General features: G+C 37.9%; 1 protein-coding gene across 7 annotated transcripts in view; it reads left to right on the top strand.

Moving 5' to 3' along the window:
- DLGAP2 (DLG associated protein 2) overlaps positions 1-24088 on the top strand; it is a 455132-nt gene that overhangs the window by 407268 nt on the left and 23776 nt on the right. For all 7 annotated transcript variants that reach the window (XM_017814543.1, XM_017814542.1, XM_017814544.1 and 4 more), the window contains one exon: positions 12804-13153. In XM_017814543.1, the coding sequence (XP_017670032.1) occupies positions 12804-13153 (350 nt within the window). The remainder of the gene's footprint in view (positions 1-12803; positions 13154-24088) is intronic.

The raw sequence follows: 24088 nt of genomic DNA on the forward strand, positions 1-24088 counted from the left end.
AAGGCATGATAATTTGATATTTCACAGAGAAATTGTACTGCTCCATAGCACAAATGCCCCCTCAGACCCTAAAAGGACTGATTCACTGGTTGCTATCTGAATAGTAATGGCAGTAGATATTCTTTTTTTAGTTTTTGTTGGTTTGTCTTTTTTTTTTTTTTGCAAGATATGAAGATACCAAAGGCAGACAAAAGTCATGGTGCTACTACCTATGACACCCCTCCCATGAGGAAAGCATAAGAGGGTGGGGACTTCTCAGCCTGGAGAAGAGAAAGTTCAGAAGGAATTTTATAAATGTGTCTAAATATAAAAATAGGAAAAAAATGCTCTTCATGTCCTAAAAGAAAAATTGTTTATGATCAATAAATGTGTGGTTTTCTTTTATTTTGTCAAGTATGAGATACCTCATCCAGGTGGCTGTTTGGATCTTCTTAATCCAATGCACTATGACTAGGAAAATCTAGCCAAATGGAGGAATATGTATGCATGAAGTAACATCTCCACAACTTCTGTTCCCTCTATAGAAATAAATGCTGAGTCTTAGAGGGGTTTTCTGGTATCCATTGCTAAGTAACAGCTAGCAGTAGAATCCACAACAGGTATGTTTAAACCCACAAAACCTTGAGTCCAAATAAGATATAGAACGCTCTGTTCTCAATTATAATTTGCTTATTGACTTTGCTCAATTACTGTTGAGGCTCCATGGAATTATCTGACACTCTAACTCTCTGCAGGAAACACAGCATATATATCTCTGTGAGCACTTCGACATCCTGAGTTAATATTTTGATGCTATGCCAACTTATGTGCCTATACTGTGAGAATAAATCATATACTGACAAACAATGAGCCTAGTCCTACACTTGGATATGCACACATCATTTTCATTGTTCTGGGTGTATCTGGGGGGCATAATTAGTTTTTAATTCTTTTAAACATGTTGAAGTTCTGCTGCTGTGCTGACACTGCTGTTCAATGGCAGCTCTACGTAGTGGAAATGGCCCAGGGAGTCACTGGGATGAAGGTGACACAAACGCTTTAGTTCAAGAAGTTCAACAGAGGATGGCTAGGGGCCATACAACTGTTCATAAACCTGGGATTCCCTTAGATGGAGTAAGACTGTGCTAATTGGGGCTGCCTGGCCTCTTCAGGCTGATGAGGCATGAAAACAGTTGGAGCAGTAGCCAGGAGCTTTTCATAATTTTCGTTCGCCCTGGTACAGATTATCTTCAGACACAAAGATAAAAAATGAAGCCACTGACTTCCATCTATGGTTAGTTTAAAAAATGTGTAATGAATGTTTTTCCTTTGCTCCTGCTGCTCTGTGCTTGACATAATTTGTCCGTAACTCATTGGATTTGCCAGACAGCTGGTTCTTTCTTTATTAAAAAGGACATCCATAGTCCCTCCCCTAGCAGAATTTGGCTTCAAAGCTATTCTGTTTGTGGAGTTTTCTCAGTTTCATTTGCTGTATGGTATTATATGGGAAAAAAAGAAAAAGAATTTATAAGAAAAAAAAATGAAAGGAAGGTGATTCACTGCTCAGTGTTTGAAGCCTTCCTGATATAGTAGAAGCTGACAGTGGTGGACATAAATCTCAGCCCAGTTATTTAGCCTGACGTTGCCAAAAGAATTTGTCCTCTGGTGGGTCTGTGCAGCTGGGGGAAGATCACAGGGTGGGAGAGTCTGAGAGCACCAGGTCATCATGCTTCCTTGCAGTGAAAAAGAAGGCAGGACCCCTCTCCTGCTAGAACTTCTCCTTCTGGGTTCTTCCATGAATGAAAATAACCTTCTCAGAAGCTCTGCATGTATTCAATCCTGGGTTTTTGTTGCAGGCATATATGTCAGGAGCCATAATAAATTATATGTGCACTGGAACTACAAAGCTTGCTGTGCAGGGTATGCAGGCATCATTTGATCCATTTCTGTGTCAGGAAATTTATTCAGACTGAGGTCTACCCTAGAAAGGCAACTGATAAATCTGATACTTAAAATGTACTTGAAATACTTTTTTCCAGGGGATCAGAGAAAATAAAGATACTGGTGACATTCCTAGGGCATAACCAGACAGAATTAGCCTTTGACTAGACAGGTTAGTTGAATGGTGTGGGGTTTGCCTCCATATCAAGGCAACTAAACTTAGAAGCTTTTGTGCAATCTAGTTGTCTCAGTTCCCATGACAACAAACTCTGATTAGTTCAAAGACAATTGGCTGGTACCATTTGAGACATTTGAGACATCCACACAAGACCTAAAAGAGAATTGCATCATTCTGGACAAGAGGCAGTTGGTTAGGCAGAAAGGCCTAGGATCTCTGAAAAGGTATTATTTACCTATGTTTTGGTGAGATTGACTCAGACTGAATACAGTGAATGAATCTTATTATGCACCAACAGAGAATCAACAAACCTTAACCTACATTGTGGTGTCTTATGGTTACCTAATAGCGGCTTGATACTTACCAACAAAGTCTGTACTCACTGCAAGACCAAGGTTCAGTCTCAGTTTATAGTCCATTAAAATATACACACACTGGAAACCACAAATACCAGAGCAATCCAAGCAGCTCACTACTACTCCTCAAGGGCAACTAGAGGGCATCCAGGGTTAGGGAAGACACTGAGTTTGAAGAGACTAACCTATCACTTGGCTTTCTGAGACTAAACACAATATCAAGGACATATCAATGAGTCACAATTTTTATATGCATTTCTTTACCTTTGGGGATATTCCTGTGTCCAGAAAAATACATATATTTCCATGCTCTGTCTTCTTCCCACAATTAAAAAAATTTTACAGATTTCAGTCTTAAAAATTCGTCTCACGAATTATACATGATGCATATATCTAAAATGTAGCTGTCAAAGGCAGCCACATTATTATCCTATTTTAACCAAAGAATATATATCTCCTTTAGAACTGGTATCTATTACGAAAGAAGTGATCCTCTGGACATCCCTCTTTCTCTCTGTTGCCTATAAAAATAGTCTACAATGATAGCATTGTATAGCTAGCTAACTTTCATAAATCTGAGGCAAAAGTCAAACCTATTCAAATTGCATTATAGGATGAAAACAAAGATTAAATCCTGATCCCACTGAAAACAAGGATAACTGAGAGAGCCATGCTCTGACTTACAGAGCTGAGAGATCGAAATGCAGCAGCATCATTTTCTTCACCTAAATACAGGGCTGGGAGTTTGCAAGTGGCTTTCTTAGCACTGTTTTTGACACTGATACCAAGTCAATCAGCTTCTTGGGTAAAATGATTATTTGATTTGACAAAAAAGTGCATTCTGAGATTCTGTCCAGACTTGTAGCTCTCTGTGGATTAAATTAATTATTTAAAGGTATTAAATTATCTGTAGTTAAAATATTTTGTAATCACTTAAGTTCTTTAATGTCAGATTATTATCATAATGTAGTGTTAAAATTATGCAACATTTTCTTGAGGGTAAATGAGCAAATTGTTTTTCTCATCCTATTCAGCTTAGAATTCCTTACAGTAAGTTAAATAAAATCACAAGCTACACACAGTTACTGTAAGAAAGAAAATAGAAAACCAAAACCAATTATAAGCCTACATAATATGTTCATGATGGGGTTTAGGAGGCTGATGGAAATTATTGAATTGAATGAGAAGAGTATGTAGGAGTTCAAGAGGAAATTCTACTGAAAACCATTTTCAAATTTTCTATTTTATTTCAATGTGAAAAGAGTAGCATAATAAGAGTGATTTTTAGTTTCTGGAACTCTTTTTTTCTCTTTGTCTCCTACTGTTTTGGTGATGTGACAAGTACAATCTGTATTCCTGAAAAGCTGCACACACATTCTGAAAATTAAATTTAGTTAAAGGAACAGTTTTCCTTCCTGCAACTGAAACTGAGATGGTGTTTTTTCATGCAGTATTTCAGAGGCACATAGGAACTGTTTAGAAGAGCAATACAGCTGTCAGCACTTTACTGTGCCATCTACAGGATGCTGGTTAGGCTATAATTTCTTGCTAATTAACTGATCTAAAATAGAACCCTTTGTAACCAGTCCATTAGCAATCTATGAGGCTTGTGTTGCCCACATCTCTTTTAATTTTGGCAAAGGCCTACAGTTTCTGATCTTGATGTCTTGTTTGATTTGCATTTCTGTTTTGAGACTAACATTAATTACACTGTCAAAACAGATTTTATCATTTATGTAACATGGAGCTGCCTACAGACCTAAGTTTCCTCAGTATGGAGGTAACATATTGCGCACTGAATAACTTGGTTACAGTAATTCCTTTTATATTTTTCTTCTCCTAAAAGACTGTTCTGTGTACTTAGTCTCCAGCTTTTTCCAAATTTAGTGGTCACATTTCCATTTAATTGTTAGTTTCCTGTACAAAATCAGATAGCTGTGCTTAATCAGATAGAACTTAAGCCTAAAGGGATCTTCTCTGAATATTGAGACTAACCTGATGCATGCACAGATTTATGTTTATTAAAAAGAAAAAGAACAAACAACTTTGCCTTTAAAAAATAATTTTACCTTACCCCAGTAAATTCTAATTGAGGTCACGTGTCATACTACTGGCTTCAGTCTTTTTTCACAAGTGCTATATATATTCTGTTCAGCAGAGAGATATCAAAAATAGATGTCACTTAAAAAATAGTTTTCATATGGAATTTGTTTGACAGCAGTTTCAGTGATATGCTATTTTGAAAAACTCTTTTAAAAAGTTTCATATAAGAAACACAATTCTTGTCTATGTAAACAATATGTTAATATAATGGCCTCTATCCTGAGCTGGTGTGAATTGGTCTGATTCCACCAACTTGAATATCAACATCTGCAGTGAGATTAACAGCATGGTCTAGTTCAGTGCCTAAAACCATGCAAGTAATTTAAAAACTACAGAAATACAGAAGGGTGGCTTTTTATACCTCTGTGAAGCTAAAAAGGTACCTTGGGCCAACCTAGTACTGGCTGCTACGTGGTAGCTTCAGCAGAAAGGATCAAGGAGCAGAAAATTATGTTTCAGTCATTAATGCAAATTCCACTCAGGTTTACTTTACCAGCCAGCTCACAGGGGATGTGGAGCAGGGGAGATGAAGTTCCCACCTTTTCAATGAACACAGGGAACAGAAGACCGGAGTGATTATGTCCCAGTACAGACCTGTTCTGTCAGAGGGACAGAGCTTTTGGCCGGAGTTTATCTCACCCCTTTAGGCATTTCATAGAAACATAGAATTGTTAAGGTTGGATAAGACCCCCTAGGTCATCGAACTTCAACCTTTGACTGAACACCACCATGTCAACTAAATCATATCATCAAGTGCCAGCTCCAGCTGTTTCTTGAACACTTCCAGAGATGGTGACTTTCAAAATTAGATGTCCTGATCTGAGCTGATTGTCCTTTATTCTCTTTATGGCTGACAGAAAAGAGCATAGGATGATTCATTTCCTGGTAAAATAAGCATCTAAGATGGGTGAGAATTGCCCCCAGAATTGCTTATTTTTCTCACAGTAATTCTAAAAGACATCAAGCAACTAACTTAAACTTAGACCTGGATGACTGGTTTTTTTCAGTGACTAATGTGAGGTGAGATGGATTCCCATGTATAGTTCTCAAAAACTGTCTTGAAAGTATGATGTAATTCACTGTTACTAAAAGACCTTACTTAAAATACTGGCACAGAATAAATGCAGCATTTTGCCCTCATGGACTATGGCAGCATGAGACCACCAATTAACATCTGATTTAGGGTGTAACAAATATCCAGGTTTACCTAATCATAAGACATGTAAAATGATCCAGCAGGAAAAAAGGTTATAAAGTTATAGATTCCCACTACCCAGACAATGCTTTGGGTTATGTGGTTTAAATAAAATGCAGCCCATCATATAAACTGTGCTGGTAAAACTCATCTGGGTATAAACAGTCTTTCCAAGAAAATATCTCATAAAATTTTCACTCTGAATATATCATTGTTTCTTATTGCTTAATCTGAAAAGGAAGAAACAGGGTCTTTTCATGGATATCCAAGCTCGAGACTTTCTATTGTGAAACTGTCTGGTTGCTTTACTGACTAGGATTCGTTGTGGAGGGCTGAATGGGAAAAGGGAAGAAGCAGGAAGATAGGTTAATAACTAAAGTATGTCTCTGATTATGTTAGAGGGAAAATTATTCAAAATCCAATTAGAAGAATTATCTTAATTAAAGCCAAAATTATCTCTTGAATTTCAAGCACAGTATGACATTGGTAAGTTTTAATGACTACTTTTGCAAGGTTGAATCTCCTTACAAATAAAAAACCCCAAAACCCTGCTCTCAATTACCTTATAAATGGAGAAAGTCTTGCACATGGAAAGCCCTCAGAAATTACAGGATCTTTCACTGCCAGAGCAGCAAGAAAAGGTGTAGACCTATTCAGGGAGCAGCAAAGAAAAGGACTGGAGAACCCTGGACTGTATGCAACGTTTCCCTCACCTGCCCTACACTCATACACAGCCACTGTTTCAACTAAGTGCAAAGTGTGTGTTTGAGAAGTACTCTGAAGGACTTGCATTTACATTCAGTTAGCAATGCTTAGGGTCACATAATGGAGCTAATCATGCTTTTTTAGTGTGCAGCCTGAGCACAAACTGCTCCAGCATTGAAAAGAGAAAGTAGATCCCAATCACCAGTGTAGGTCTTTGAGGTAGACACTGATGGCCCACATTGAAAATGGCAGGCGTGGATCCAAACAGACTGATTTACCTTAAGGTTTTCCCCTCATTCTAATAGATACATTTTCTTAATTAAATACCTGAGGCTACCACATGTCAAAACTAAGCATTTCTAAATCTTATTGTTATGACTCAACTTTAAAGGTTTTTCTGATTCAAGAAGGAAACCCCTTGCTAACATTCCAGAATTTGACTATAAGGAAAGTAGATTTCCTTTGTACAGTTAAACTGGCCTGTTTGACACTACCGTCTCCTTTTAATAATGTTTGGCATTGAAGACCAGTGTAAATGGAAGTTATAAAGAGATATATAAAGAGATGTGTCCCAAAACCCTCTCTTTTAATTAGGGACTTGTATTTTTATTTTTGACATCCTTGGTTTGGTAGAAAAATCATCAAACAATTGATTCCATTTGTAAAAAATAAACTCTTTTAATGTCTGAGATTTTTTTCTCCAAAGTCACTTTTGATTTCTTAATGGTCTTTTAATGTTCATCATTCTTTGTTTTGGGAAGTAACTGTTATGCATACATACATACATTTTTATTTTAAGAGTAACTTAGAGGTTGTAATGACTGGGATGGAGCACAGTGAAGAGATTTCAGGACTTTTCAAGGACAGTCATGTTAGCTGGGACTTTCAAAGCCTTTGGCTAGAACAGTATACACCATGGTCAAAAGACTATCCCAATAACTGAGTACTCTTTTGATAGAGTTAAATTTGATCATGGCCTTTCATTATGAGAAGATCTCTTTTTCCTCTTCTGAAATGGTTTCAGGGCTGGCATTCACCTTCCCTGTGCAAAGCAGATCTAGTGCCCTTGTGTTTCTCTTGGTGCTGGGGTTCTTCAGAGAAGCCCTGTCTGCCTGCAGCAACATGCCCCCGGGAGCTGTGCCTCCAGGGCAGTTCCACACTCCCTGCAGAGTAATTATCCTCTTTCTGAAGAAGCTTCCTTACAAAACAGAAAATTCAGTTTACTCCTGCCATGTGTCATAAGGGACAACCATTTCCTTTAATTGATGGTGCTTTCATGTAAATTCATCATCCAGTTAACTTTGTGATCTCAGCCTAAATAATGTTATTTGACTAAGTGGTTAATGGTCATATTGATTTGTAAAATCCCCTCAGGTGATTCTATCTTGCGAATGGACCAACAGTGGTGATTTATTAAAAGGCTGCTTTTTGAAAGGTGTTCTGAATGTAGCCTACAGCAGCTGCTATTTCATCAAATATATCCCTCCTTCTGCCTTCTGTCGGTGAATATCTCTTGCTAACCCGAAGTTATACCTAAATTGAATTATTTTAGTAATTCTGTTTCTAGTACGAACTGTGTTGGCACTGAAATATGGGGAAGAGTAACTGTCTTATTTCTGTGGCTGTATCAACAGTAACCTTAAGCAAGTTTAGACAAATGCAGTGTAGATTAAGAGCGATATTCTGCTTCCAGCTATATCAGTTAAATTTTTAAAAATCCTGTTACTGGTATTGTCTTCCTGGCTACTCTGTGGTATTGCCATAATGCCTGATGCTCTGGTTCTGACTGGTGCTGCCTGGCTAGCATCACACAGCACATAAGCAGAATGAATGTGATTTACAGAACAGGTCATTTGTAGCCACTTGTGTGTCAAATTCAGCACTGACAGACAATCTTGTATATGTGTGGGTCATCTGGCAGTTAAGATATCAATCCTTACGAAACCAATTTGACATTTTACACTTTTTCCTGATGGGTAACGAATTAATACATGTTATGCTGCATTGATATCTGCTCACTTCTCCTGAACAATTTATACCTGGTTTGCATCATTATTTAATCTGGTCCACTATGAAGCAGCACAGAACCATTTTGTTTTCTCTCTATTTCTCTAACAGTGTACTTCCTTAAAGGAAAATTCAGGGGAGCCAGTTGCACATGTTTATGTTGAAGTGGGACAAGTACCTGAACGGTTAATAATTTGATTCAAATGGAAGTCTGAAATACCCATATGAGTTAGAATTAGAACTGGGGTTTACCATTTTTAGAATTTTTGATTGATTATTAGAAACCAATAGATGGAGATATGCTGTATCTTATTAACTTTAAAAAATATTTCCCTACTTCATTAAAATAGGCAAAAAATAAATTCTGCTTTCTATATCAAGCTAGCATTTGAATACAACTGGAAGGAAAATTTTAGCTTCTCTTTCATAATCCCTTCTGAGTTTAGTTTATTTATAAAAAGGACATTTACCTCTTGGGTCATCTACTTACTTTTTCTTTGCATTTCAGAGCAGCTATAGATTTTACAAACAGCATGGCAGAAGGCTGTTGGTTTTACTTTACTTTGCTCAGCAGCAGCACTGGTGAGAGAAATATCAGGAGTGTTCAGGATATGCACAGTAAAACCACTCAGAAAACTAAAGAAATCAGAAATCTTTGGTCATCTTCCATAAGCACCAGAAATAACTGAAGGTTATCCAGAATTGATGCTTTATATGTCTGAACATGGAGCAGGCTTGCTGAAGTCCACAATTTAAATCAGTTGACAGCTCTGCCCTCCTGGTGCTTTGCTTTTGCACACCCCTGCCTCACTGTCATGGTGCCTCTGACACCCAGCTTGTTCTGACTGAAGACAAGGATCCTCCATACCAGTCTTCTTGTTCCCTGTTCAGCTTTCATCACTAGTGCCCTGGATGGAGTTACTGGGGCACTGTCCTCAGCCAGGACTCAGTACTCCAGGGCTGCATTACCCAGCGCCAGCCCTCCCTGTGGGAATTACAAAATCTACCACAGCTCTGGAGTTTGCAGAATGATGCACCAAAAAAGGAGGAAGATACAAAGCAGCACTCAGGTTTTATACGCTTGCTTTGGACTAATAACTACTAAGGCAAATAAAACTTCCAAAGCAGCAAATGATGCAAAGTAGCAAATGATGCAAAGCTGACAGGAGCTCCTGTCCACCAGCATACCAAGGGGGTGATAAATAAAAAGGAAGTTCATTTTCTATTAGGAGAAGGAAATGTTTCTCCCCATATATAATGTGTGCCAGGGCCAAGAATTGGACATGATAGACAAACGTTACTGTTGATAACTGTAATATTCCCAGATGTAATTATTTATGGAAGCAATTTGAAAGTGACAAAAAATTTCATGCTTCAGACCTCAAGGCAATACTTACTCAAACCTAAACCCAAGCATGAACAGTAAACTATGGATTACTGGGTTACTTTCTCCTTTACCAAACCCCTAATCTATTATGTAGTCATCTTTTAAGTCAGCAACATATACCAAGTTTGCCTGAGACAAGTCTTAGTCACATTATTCACCGAAGTTATCCTATTTACTTTACTAGAACTACTTGAATGATTAAAGTAAATAGAATTTGGTGGCAAGATTTGCCTCACAAATGCATGTCTCCACCTGATTTTGTCAGTCTCCAATTAGTCCCAGATTTCTGTGTCTCTGAAACTGTTGTTCCAGATATGAACTCATTAACTGTGTAGAGATGGATTTTTTTTATTCCCTGCTCAGTATTTGATCTCTGTGACTGTAGCTTAGGAATTAATCGGATTTCTTCTTGCCATATTTCACTCTAAATATGTAGCCAATTTCTCACAAGCTTCCAGTCTTTCCTCTGATTTCTTCTACTTGTTGGGATTTTTAAATCCTGTTTAGTGTTCATGATCAAATACTTGCCAGAATACTGCAGTTACTTTAATACTTGATGGCTTTAAAACATGTCACCACATTGAAAGAATCAGAAATTTCTAGAATAAAATATTCAATCCTGGGGGTGGGGGGAAAGGGAGGGGGGGGAAGCAAGTTGTTTTGGTTTTGCCACAAGGAGAATTTTTCTTTTTTAGAAATGTAAATGAAGATTAAGTTAGCTATGAAGGCTGCAACAGAAGTTTAACATTTATATTCATTAGACAGAGAAGTGATCTGCTGCCCAAGTAGTAGGGATATACTTACTTGTGATGTTTCATTATCACATTTACCATATGTTTCATTTTTCACTGCTATTCTTTTGCATGAAGACAGACAGTAAAAAACAGTAAAGTAGTTACAACAGTGATAACCTGTCCTATGTTACAGGTAAAATTGGCTTCTTGTGCGGGATATCACTCACTCTATTTCACCCCATTGTCTCTATTTCTAATTTTTGCCAGCACTTTGATCACTTGCATCTACATTTGCAGGGAGAAGGTGAGGGAGCAGCATTATGGCTACTGTCTTATTGGAAACATTCCTTAGAGCCACTGCTTGAGCTCATTAGACACTACCCTGATTTCCAAGCTTTACAGCCCCTCCCTTCTTCTATGAACTTTCTGTATTCCCCAAAGCATCTTAAAAATTTCAGGTTCTCTTCCTCCTTAACTGCTGTTACAAAAGTGACAGAAGATAAGATTGGTGATAGCACAACAAAATGGCACTTCAAAAAACACCCAGTCTTAGAATCTGAAGAGCATGCTTCACGTGTTTTACGTGTTTCACTCTGTTAGAGCAATTTAGCTCAGAGCAAGACTCTCTTTAGATCTTTACCAGAATTGAGCAACATCAGTAGTAATTCAAAGTGTTCTTTAAATGAAGGTTTTTGCTTCCCAGCTCTGCCTTACTCTGTTTTATATATGACCACCCTTTTATTTATGATTATCAAGAATCAGTGTTTAAAAGTCGTTTTCTCTAGGCTCACTTTTCACATATACCGACCTGGTGACACAGGCTCAGAAGTTCCCAGGTGTTAATAAATTCCTAAGCTGCTCTCTTCACTCTAGAAAGCTGCAACATATCCTTATATCAAAAAGCACAACTGGAGAGGCTGACTTCAGCACTCATCAGCCCGTATTTGTGTAATGGGAAGAGGAATTCTTGTAGAATCCTTTTTGGACTCAAGTAATCCCAATTCCAAGGTTACCTGAGTAATGTCAATGCATTTAGTAACACCAGAAAAAGGCAAACTTTTTCCTTAAGTCATTCAGTCACTCTGCATGGATATATCATGTTGCTTCAGCATTATCAATATCATAGAATCATAGAATCACAAAATGGCCTGGGAAAACAAAGCAATTTACTTTATCTTCTCGTAACTATGCAAGAAATTAATTAGACTTGGTTTTTCCACACAGGAACACAGACAGACATATCACAATGGAATTTTTAACACTTGCTAATTTTATGAATTATGATTATATGTGCTTTGTGAAAAATACTCTTCCATTACAGAAATGCTCTTTTTAGTACCAGAAGAGTGTAGTGGGCTTAGACAATTAGAAAATTCAGCTGTGTGATATTAATGACTACATATTAATCTCTATGAAATTTCTAAAATTTTGCAAGGAAGCAGTATTGGCACAGTTCTGCATCTGTTGAGCTTTCTTGGATGTTTTATTGAGCCTTACGCTGCAAGACAGGATCTGTGTTAAACCAGCCTCACTACTGCTCTGCTCATCGAAGTCTTAGTAGCTTTGCATATATTATAACAGTTTTTACATGCCTTGAATTTCTTTTTATTAACTCTATTGTGGATATTTTAAAAATATATGCCTCTTACACAAGTCAGTAACCAACCTTGCCTAATTCCAATCAGTGAATTGAGAAGTATTTTAAAAGGTTGAAGTGTGGCATACCATAAAGAAGTTACTGAATAATATTTTGTTCCAGTATAGTGATGCTACTTTCTTAATACACTGTATCCATACAGAGCTCACAGTTCAGATGATAAGAAGAGGGAAAAAAAATTTTCCTTTACTTCTCCTATGAGCTTTATCCCATGTGGGTACAACCTCAGAAGCCCCAATGTGTACCTACCCAGCACAAATCTTAACACACATATCCTCACTAACTCTCTTTCGTCTTCACTGTAATCTGGGTCTCCCATTTCCACTCCTTCCTTACTGGCTGAAATAAAATATTTCTATGAATACCCATCTGACTCTGAGAGACACTTTCAACTAATAGTGAGGTTCACAAAAAACACTATGTTGCCTCATCATAATTTTTAAGTAGCAGAATCTTAAGGTGATTTCTGTTGTGAAGTTTCCATCAGATTAATCTTGATTTCTCTCTCTTTTTTTTTCTTGTTTTATTTTTATCTTTTTTTTCTTTAAATTCTTTCCATAGCTGTAACTTATACAAGTTACAAAAAAACACCACCACCGGTACCCCCTCGTACCACTTCCAAGCCTCTGATCTCAGTCACGGCACAGAGCAGCACAGAATCCACCCAGGATGCCTATCACGACAGCCGGACTCAGAGGATATCCCCGTGGCCGCAGGACGGGCGAGGGATGTACAACTCCACCGACAGTTTGGACAGCAACAAGGCCATGAATCTGGCCTTGGAGACTGCAGCCGCACAGCGCCACGCGGCCGAGGGCCAGAGCACCTCCATACGGACCAGCGACAAGGCCATTTTAGTGACAAAAGCAGAGGAGTTTCTTAAGAGTCGGCGTTCCTCTATAGGGATTCAGGTAGCCTATCATTAACATCTGCCTGTGATGAATTTCTTGTCTTCTGTCTGGAAATAGCATAGAATGAGTCATTCAGCTTCACTGGCTCTAATAATCTAACAAACAACCCCTGGCTGCTTGGTGTTAATTGTGATTCACATCATGGCAGCATGGCTGTGCAGAAAAGTCTTTGGCTAATACACTGTACCTGAAAGAAAATGAATGAATAAATCTCTAGGGAGGTTACCTGTCATTAACACTTGATATGAAAATTATACTGCAGAGCTACAGGTGAACAGCACGTTCATCTCCTTCTCTCTATGAATTCACAGTCCTTTTTATAGAACTATGCCAGCTTCAAAATGCTTGACTCTATTTTTTCCATTATCTTTCTCTTTTGACCTTGGAAAATGTGTAATGCCACTCGATCTTCAATTATTCTCCCTAAAAAGAGCCCCCCTGCCCTTACTTGTAGTTGTGCTGGAAAGAAGGTACCAAGGAAGAGAAAGAAATACAGCATATTTCATTACTTGCCATAGGCAAACACAGTCTTAAAGCATTCTTCCATTTGTCCATCAAAACCCACAATATTTATTTCACCTAAAAAAACATGTGTCAGACTCTGGAAAGCTCAATCAAGTTCTATTGTTTCAGGCAAATGAAATAAGACAATTCCAAATGCAAATTTTGATTGCTATTCCTTCTACTAAATGGAAAATACTAGATAGCTGGCAATGGTCATTTGTTTAAATCTCTAGAATATACCAAGTAGTAATAAAAATCAGAAAGTTGAGCTTGCAGAGAATGTAAAGTCCTTTGAGATAGAAGTAGAAGAAGATTTAGGCTTCTGTTTTGATGAATATTTCCCTTTATATCACTGGGGTTCACTTCTGTGTTAAAAATATCTACTTTTGCTAGATCGACTAGAGAGGAAATGCAATTTATTTTGTTATAGCTATAGGTATTGTGGCAACAGTAACATAGATCTTGAGAAGGTAATAACCCATGTAAAAAAAGCCCAGTGAGTGACTGTGTATTGGAAATATACAAGAATTTACATGGAAGTATATTATTTTCTTTAAAAAATAATTCCATTTCCATTAATTTCACTGTATACTTAGAGAGAACTGTTTGGGTTAAGCATGTAACAGCTACTGATGGAACTTCACAGGTTAACATTTTAGTGTGGTGTAATTTTGCTGTTCCATTATGTATTAGACTAATGGGAAGGAATCAGCTTTGACAGCAACCTGTTTGTCCATTTATTGGCGTAAAAGCGTTTCCTTCTGATTTTTCAGATGCAGAAGGGTAGAATGTAATATAACAACAATGGTAAAATATTCAGATGGATACTTTTCAAATGTTTTACAAAGTAATTAGTGTATCCCCAATTGTTCAGAGAAGGGGCTTAGAGATAACATGGAAAAGCTCAAAGGAGCAGCAAGTAATCTTTGCTACCTTTTAGCCCCTAACCTGAAGCTTACTTTTCAGAAACAAACAGTACCTAGTGTTGTTCTTATCCCTTCTTAACAACAACTGTGCACAATTATATTTATCAGTCTTGGTGTCTTGATTTGGTCACTCCTGATATTCCAGAAATTAATTCTGGAACTTTGATTCCATCACTTGATCTTGTTTATTACTGCAGGTGATGACCAGTACTTTTCACTGGTCTCTGACCCATCTTTATATGTGCTGTGTTTAATAATATGTTCTTATCCACAAAAACACCTGTGCAATGATTTGCGGGAAGGCAGCAGATCTTCCATAGCAACTTGTCATCTGATGCTTGGCCTGTAATAGTGGTCCTCAGGTGCACACATGGAAAAAGTCAAATACTGTTTGCAACAGCAGGTCTTAGAAGGACAAGATATTTGTTATCTTTTGAGAAGTACAAGCTGCTTTCTTGTACCATTTGGCATTAGATAAGATTATATTTGCAACAGTAGCCTGAGAACACATTCTAGTTATTTAGGATTTTTTTCAGCAGTAAGTTTCAAACTTCACATTAGTGAAAAAAATACATTTCTGCAGTATTTTTAAATAGGAAACGCATTTTGTTATATTACTATTGCCAGATTTGTATGGAATGAAAACACAGCGTAGAACATTCTTATCAAACTACACAAATAGAAATTAATGCACTCAAAATACACTTGAAGTATTTAATTTCTTTTAGTCTTCTGCGTCAAAGTACCTTGGAAAAGGATGTTTTTTATTTGCATATTTCCTTGATTGACTAAATAACTTGTTTTCTCATTAGCATTCCATGCCAGGGTAATGCATTGAATTTGCATTTATTTGCATTAATTAATTTGCTATCAGGATGGTTAATTTGTGCATTTCTTAATGTTCCATTCCTTTAACACTTTGATGTGGGAATGCTTGCCAGCAGAGCTTCATACAGGAGCAGAGAGGCACAGAGATACAGAGTGACCAGCAATGCTGCTGTGTGTGGAAATACAATGGACCCAGCCTAGGGCTCCTATGTCTTTGGTTTGTGTAGTGTGCATGTAGTGAATAGAAGTCCCTTTAGAAAGTCCTGGCATACTAATGCATGTGCCAATAGGATTGGTATTCACATGCACAGAGAGCTCATGATCCTTGGGAAGCGCTGGACTTAGTATGAAGATCAGTAGCACCCTGTCTGCAGAGACAGAGAACAGCACAAATACAGTAGCCCATCTTACAGTAGGTTAGTCCTATCTCACATGGGAATTTTGAGATAAAAATAAAAAGAAAGCTTCAGAAACAAAGCTTTTCCAGCTGGTGGGCTTTGGGGATTTTTTTTGGTTTTGGTTTTGTTTTTTCATTATCATATTTAAATCAAAAGGAATATTGTCAGACATGTCAGTAGGCACTGGGAAAAAAATGTTGATTTCTAAATTCAAATGAAGTACAAAATACTGATTTTGAGATTAAAAATTTAGTCAGAAATATTAAGAATATATTTACATATAAAGAATAAAACTCTTGTAACATTAATAGCAATAAACTTCATATCTGTCTTCTGTCATGACAGCAAAAGACTAATCAAAGTATTTGAATTAAAATGGAAAGTAGAGATCATCAAGAGTAAAATAACCTCTATGTTAGAACGAAGTTGTTGCTAAGATATTTTCCAGGATTTTCCTTACTCTTTTGCCCACTCTGATATATATGCTAATGATTAACATTCAAAATCTGCTCTAGTTATAAACCATTTCATATTAATAGCATTTGGAATGGGAAATATATGAGAAAACATGTCAAGAAATTGTTCCTTATTTATTTCAAGTATTTCAAAATGTACAGTCCTCTGTCAGTCTTCTGAAACATGCGGTTTCTTCTCTATTTAAAAGACATCAAGGCTTCTCAAAATGAACAGACACCCCATAAATGAATGAGATGGAAATGAATGTTCTAGGTGTGAAGGCTGATTCATGGTGGTATTTTTGGAGACAAACACTAATTGTAGTGTAGAGAATGGACTCTGTCATCTTCATTTATCATCAGGAAATGACACTTCAAAATACCTAGTGGTTTTTTTATAATCTCCGGAATCTACATTAAACAAATCATTCTTATGAATCAAAGGCTGTATCCAGGAGGATTAGTGCAATAATTGGCCTGCTGAATTTTTTTGTGCCAAAAGGAGATCTTCTGGATAATGCTTATATATATATTTAGTAACATTATTCATGTCAAATGGTAAAAACTTTGTTCCCAATATTCTTTAGTCTCAAACTGAAATTTCCCTTTAACACAAAGCATTTTTTACCCCCATGGCACAGGTACTCAGATGAGCATCTACATTTTTTTGCACTGTTTAGGTTATAACATCCTTGTCAGTGCTCTACTTCAGTGTACGCATATCCATCAAAAGAAATATTCTCATTGATTACACTGGTCTTTGGATCATAAATGATCCAAAGTTCTAGAAGTAAGTGTTGTTCATTGCCCTCCTAAAATGACTGTCAGATCGTGCTTTTGTGAGAGAAGTGTGTGAAGTCCTTGGCCTGGAGAAGGCAGTGAATATTTGTTGGTTCAGAGCAATTTGCTACTTAGCATTAATTGCACTAAAAAAGTTATGAGCAACCTCTAATCTGTGCATTAATTTCTTGCTACACTTTCATTTTATTTTGACATGCATCCCACTTCTAAACTCTGTCAGGTATTGTTCGCAAAAAAATTTTCAACCCGTTGTATGATATTCTTGTGGTAATTAGCACTTGCTGTGCCGTGCCATGTATTTGAGTAGTCCAGATGTTCTGTTGGGAAGTAGTGGAGCAGCAAAATCGAGTTCTGTGGTGAGGCACAAAAAAATCTCTCAAGCATGAAAGTGTAGGTTTATTTTAGTGGATTTCTAAAAATCATTTTGAAAGAGTATACCTTTTTTGTCTGATAAAATATTCCATCACTTAAGGAAAGCAGTAACAGTGAGTACTGTAGTTTTATTTGAAGTATTTTCCCTACTTTGAAGTCACTGCATACAAATGAGATTTCCCTCTACCTAAGAATGGTTATCTGAATTAACAACTACATGTACTTGATCTAATGTCAAATATAGTGTTTTCTACCCGTTTTTACTCTTGTTATCACTGAGAAGCCTATGCAAGAGAGGAAGGGTGAATTATTTCCCTTCCTGTACATCATCAGAGATTGTTTATTAAATTCTAATAATAGAATAAATTGGTTACATCAGTGAAAACCCACTGAGGGCACTGAAGTCGCATAGGGAGAGATAGTGTGGCCTGAAGGACTCTTACTACTAATGTTTATGAGAGATAAGTGAAAGTCACCAGGTTAAAATCTGTTTTCTTATGCATTGAATATATTAACTTCAAGTATCTCTTAGAGACAGTATGTATGGAAGCTTAGACTGGAATTTTTAAGACACTGCAATATTATGTTGCAGTGTCCATGTTTAAGTGCTTGTGTTTAAGAGCAGAATAATGCTATAATACAGAAATAAAGGTTGGTTTTAAATAATTAAAGTTATCAGCTAAAAAAGCATAGTAAATGCTTTGAAGGAATAATTTAGTTCACGCACCCTTTTCTAGAATGAGTGCCTATGAACAAACTAATATTGATTATAACAAGAAAGTTATTTGCAATAGTGATTTGAATTTATTCAAATAATTTTGTGTTTGTATAATTTACTTGTAGATCATTTATTACCAAGGCAGTGCCAGTATCTGATAGTTAGTTTTCAAATTTTGAGCTGGATCGGACAGCAGTGACTGATCACAGAGGATTAATAGTATTGTCTGCTCCTTGAATTGGCAGAAAAGGACATGGAGGGGAGTGTTATGTCTTTGTGAAAGGTAAGACATAGAATCATGGAATCATAGAATATCTGGAGTTGGAAGGGACCTACAAGGATCATCAATAAAAGAAATAATCTCAAAATGCTCCATTACATATGATATTAATATTATAACCCTTGTGGACATAACCCCATAAGACAACATTTTTCATGAGAAAAAATGCTGATCTTTAAAGAACTTTAGCTCTTCATTTGCAATGAGAGAGGAAGATGATGTGCTCTATTAGATCTACTAATTTCTTCTGCTTTTGTCAGTGACTGGCTATTTTTTTATTTCCTCTTCTGTGGGAGACTCTGTCATAATCACATAGAGATATAATTTTTCACATTATTTATCTTTGCTGAGATTGGGCCAATTTGCAAATATTAAGGCTTTTAGAACCCATGCAAGTATTAAAAAAATAATGAATCAAGGAGAATAACAACAGATTTATTAAGACTTACTTGAGTTTCAAGAGCCACACAATCAAACCACATGTATTACTTTTTCTCCTCTGCTCATTTGAATCTAGGCTGGCCAATCTGATTAAAGAGATTCCTGCTGTTTTCTAGCAGGAGTCTTTATAATGTCTGTCATTCAGAAATATAATTTATTTGTTCATTTTTTTCTTTATGACTGCAAATTATTGTCTTATTTCCCGCTTTTACTTTTGTTGGCATTTGCTTCCATTTTCCATTTTGTTGGTTGTTACAATATTTGCAATCCTAGATTGCACACACACACATACACACACAAAAATTAGCATTCACCTGCTGGTACAAGGCGCAGTGAGAAAATGAAAGCATTAAAATATCAAGGCAATCATCAGGTCATTTAGTTAGTGTCAGTTCTGGCAAGCTGGAGGGAAGGATAGTTTGGCAAGGGTTTATATTTAGAGGTAAATAATATAATTTTTATTTTGATACCTGGGCCATCATTTTTCTGATAATTTTGTTTTGAATAAAATTTTAGAGCGCATTACTTCATTTATACCTCTGAATTCTAGATGTCAATTGCATATTGAGTAAATTATTCAGGAATATATCTCTAGGTGAAATGCCAGCAAGAAAGTACTTGAAATCATATAGATGAAAAAGATTTTTTTCTCAGTCTGTTGCATCAATGGAGAGATACCAGCCCATCCAAAATATAAAAGGTAAATCTGCCTCCACACATCAAAAGCAGAGTTCAAAAGAAGATCGGCTATTTGCTACTAACCCAAACGATGTAGCTGGCAAAAACAGATACACTTTCGATATGCAATGCGGAAGAAGAGATTGTGTTGCAGGTCTGCCTGCTTTGTTCCAACAACATCAATTGGACAAATTGATGTTCTCCATAGAGACCTTTCCTTATTTATGTCTTTAGACCATTGTGTTTCCAACAGCACTATGTCTGAGCTGCTCAGACATCCTTGTGGAAACCACAAGTCTATTCTCTGCCAATTGGCTGTTTCTCACCTCCAGAGTGTTACTAGCCATATGTTAGCCCCATGAGTATGGTACTGTTGACCTTCCTTAATCTATTTCTGTGTTCAGAAATCTGGCCTCCACCTCATCCCCTAGGACTCAGTAGGTCCCAAGGAGCATAGTATGTAGAAATGGTCATCCTAAGGATATCGCTCTATGGAGGAAGTGCAGTGCTTTAGAAGGAACTGAAAGCAAAGACTGACATGTGTGGAGATATCAGCTTGGCTTCATCTGACTTTGTCTCTGGTCAGAACTGGCACACAATGCCTGTCTTTCCATGCTGAGCCATGTGAGCCAGCAGGAGGCCCTGATAAATCCTGCTCTTTGGTGTCCCTGGAGCCATCTCTTCTCTAGGCTGAACAGCCCCAACTCTTTCAGCCTGTCTTCATAGGAGAGGTGCTCTAGCCCTCTGACCATCTTCGTGGCCTTCTCTGGACTAGCTCCAACAGGTCACTGTCCTTCTGTTGGGGTCCCCAGAGCTGGGCACAGCACTCAAGGTGGAGTCTCATAAGAGCTTCTTTTGATGCAGCCCAGGATGCCACTGGCCTTCTGAACTGCAAGCACACTTTGCCAGTTCACATTCAGTTTTTCAGCCAACAATACGCCCAAGTCCTTCTCCTCAGGGCTGCTCTCAATGCACTCACTGATACTGTATCCATGTTCAGGATTGCCCTTAGCCTTGTTTAACCTCATGAGGTTGCATCAAGCCTGTCCAGGTCTCTCTGGATGGCATTCCTTCCCTCCAGCGTGTCAGCTGCACCCAACAACTTGTTGGCATCAGCAAACTTGCCTAGGGTTCACTCAATCCCACTGTCCATATCACTGTCAAAGATGTTAAATAATACTAGTCCCACTACAGACACCTGAGGGACACCCACCACTTTGTACATGGTGGTCTCCACCAGACACCTGGTTTCTCCACACAGTCATTGAGCTACACCCTATGAGTGCAACCATCCAGCCAATTTCTTATTCAGTGAGTCCACCCATCAAATCCATGTCTTCCACTTGAGATACAAAGATGTTTTGTGAGACAGTATCAAGCATTTTCCACCAGTCCGGGTAGATTACATCAGTCACCATTCCCTCATCCACCACTGCTGTAACCCTGCTGTAGAAGGCCACCAAATTTTTCAAACATGATTTGCCTTTAGTGAAGCCGTGCTGGCTGTCCAACACAGTCCTAACTGTGGTCCACAACAATCCAGATGTACTGACATCAACTCTACCAGATAGCTGACTATGTCTCCTAAGTCTACAATGAAATCCCCTAATATTACCTAGTCACTACCAAGACTGGAAATGCTCAGGAGATCAGATTTCCTGTATCACTGTCATCTAGTTTAATAACCACTGCATTTTCTGAGCATAGGAAGATATCTTGATTTTGAGATCACAGTCTTAAGTAACCCTATAATGTCAATTTCCAAATTGCCAAATGCTTTCTGTTCTGTAAAACAGAAATACAGTCTCCTCCTCCGATAAGTGCTTGATAGTGACTCTGTCGGAGATCAAGGGAACTTCTCCGGGTTTTTCTCAAGTGTTACAAGATGCATCTAGTATGGCTTGGAAGGCCATGGTGTCTGCTACATTAACAAGATCTTCCAGTCTTCTTATTTACAGGAGATGAAATCTCTATTTGAAGACATGCCTTTTCGTGGCATTATTTTTTGTAGTTTAAACTCAGTATATTCCTAAATTATGTGTTTAAACTCAGACTGAGTGGCTGCTTTGGGGAATGAACCCCAGTCCCATAGCTCTTAGCAACAGTTTAGACTTCTTAATCACTCCAGATGGTTTCAACATCAAATGGCTTCCTCCAGAAAATGTTTCTTTGCCTCAGACATCATCTTTCTGCTAGTGCTCATACAGTCACACCCAAGAACCGCAGTCTAAGCATTTTGTGTTATCTGCTCTTATTCACTACCACATCATAGAATCACAAAATGGGTCAGGTTGGCAGGGTCCACAGTGGGTGATCTAATCCAACCTCCCTGCTTAAGCAGGGTCATCCTAGAACACATTGCACAGGATTGCATCCAGATGGTTCTTGAGGTATCCCCAGTGAGGGAGTCTCTACAACCTCTCTGGCCAATCTGTTCCAGTGTGTGATCACCTACACAGTCAAGAAGTTCTTCCTCATATTCAGGTGGAACTTCCTGTGCATCAGTTTTTGCCCATTGCTTCTTGTCCTATTGCTTGGCACCACTGACAAGAGCCTGGCTCCATCCTTTTGACGTCCTCCCTTCAAATACTGATATACATTGATAAGGTCCCCTCTCAGTCATCCCCTCTCCCTTTGAGAATAAGTTGACTTCACCCTTCAAAACACGTCCACGTATATTTTAGCTCTCACCACAGTAGTCAAAGCTTCAAGCGTAACTTGCTTCTCTGCTCCCCCTCAACAGGGGGGATACATGAGTACCTCATTCTTGGGCCAGTTAATTCATGAAATGAAAAACAACCTATCTCTAATGAATGTGTTTTTTATGCAGCTTTCCTCATATCACTGAAAGGATATAAGGAAGTGCTTAGTCCCTCACTTAGACCTGAACTTGTTATCTAAGGCTCTTTTGGGCTCTTCTGTGCTATAAATAAGGCTGTCTTTCCTGATAAATACCTCTTGTGCTAAGAAACTGGACTTTATGGCTGTTCTACTTCGAACAATGTTCTTGCAGGAGAGGGTGACCCTCCAAGCAGCTTAGGTTCTCACTTGTGTTGCGGCCAAGACTCTTAACTAGGAAACCCACTTGCCTGTTTTTTTGGTTGGTTGTTCTTGCTTTTTTTCCTCCAAGCTGCTACCTCTGTCATTGAGGCTTTTTTTCACTACCAACGTCAAGAGGAATCTTTCTTTTTATACTGACAGCACCAAGTCCTGGAGACTCTTACCAAGTCTGATATTTTAGTTCTCTCAATGCACTGCCCATCCAAGTGAATATAGCCAGCTTCCATGCAGCCAAGGTGGTAACAGATGACAGCATGCGCTGTCCCCTAGACCTTATGCAGAATAAATTGAATTACTGGGAGGTGTGTCTTTCCCTGACAGTTGCCCCAGTGATAGCCAGAGATTTTGGCAAACCTGTGCCTGATGCTACGCTGTACAGTTCAAGCATGCCATTAACATTTACTAGAGAGTTCTTGTACTTGCTGTTTTCATGAACATCTCCAAGACACACACAGGTAAATACGAACATGTACTAATTGCTGTCTGGTGTTCCCATCCATGTGAATGTACATGGAGCTATGGCTTAAAGATGGCAAGAGAAGTTACCAGCAACTGGCTTCTTCAAGAAATATAGTCCACATGTACACTCACTTCCCACCCTCCTTCCTCCTTGTCTCTACATCCTTTCAGAAACCCAGTGAGATTTGGACTGTGAGGCTGAGAGATAGCTGAAAAGACCATCAGGCTCTTTCCAGAGGTGCATGTGACTGCTGCAAGAGGAAAAGTTTTCTTGTGCGAATTCACACATGGAGTGTGCATATTGAAAAACTGGTTGCTGATATTATTTTGTTATTTAACAATGAAAATATCATTCAAAAGGAAAAGTCAATTCTGTTCTTTTTTTTCTCCCTGCCTGTCCCTTGATTCAGTATAATTTCCATACTGCAGCACTCACTCTGTCTGTGTCGAAGACTTGGGGGTGGTGTGGTGTTGGTGAGTGTTATATAAAATCCCACAGAAACTTGCAAAAGCAATGTGGTCTCAGTTATGAAGAAAATTCTACTGTGAATATATCTTGGTAAGCATATTTCAGATGGGAGTACTATAAAAAGTGCATAAATTACTTGCTTGATATAGCATTTTCAGGACTATGTTATTAAGGAAGGTGAGACTGGGCATCCTACTGTATCCCTTTACATCATTTAATGGTTTTGTATTTGCCAATACAGTTGTCAATAAAATTTCATAGCACCATTTCTTTTTATCACTTGCAAGCTTATGGGGCTACTTGAGATTTTATTTTATTTTGTAAATCAAGGAGTATAATGAGATTTGTTTATAATAATATAAAAAGAGGCTGTCCTGTGGATTCCTCATTCTAAGAACAGCTCTTCCAGACCAAGTTTACTTCCTGATTCCACCAAACTGTGTAATTGCATCTGCTTAGGTTTGAAATAGGGAATTATATGGCAGAACAGAAGTATTTGTGCTAAGCTTTAATAAGACAGCGCACCAAAGCAATGATACCAGGCTG

This window comes from Lepidothrix coronata, unplaced genomic scaffold (assembly GCF_001604755.1).
Source record: "Lepidothrix coronata isolate B3197 unplaced genomic scaffold, Lepidothrix_coronata-1.0 Scaffold45, whole genome shotgun sequence".
NCBI lineage: Eukaryota > Metazoa > Chordata > Aves > Passeriformes > Pipridae > Lepidothrix > Lepidothrix coronata.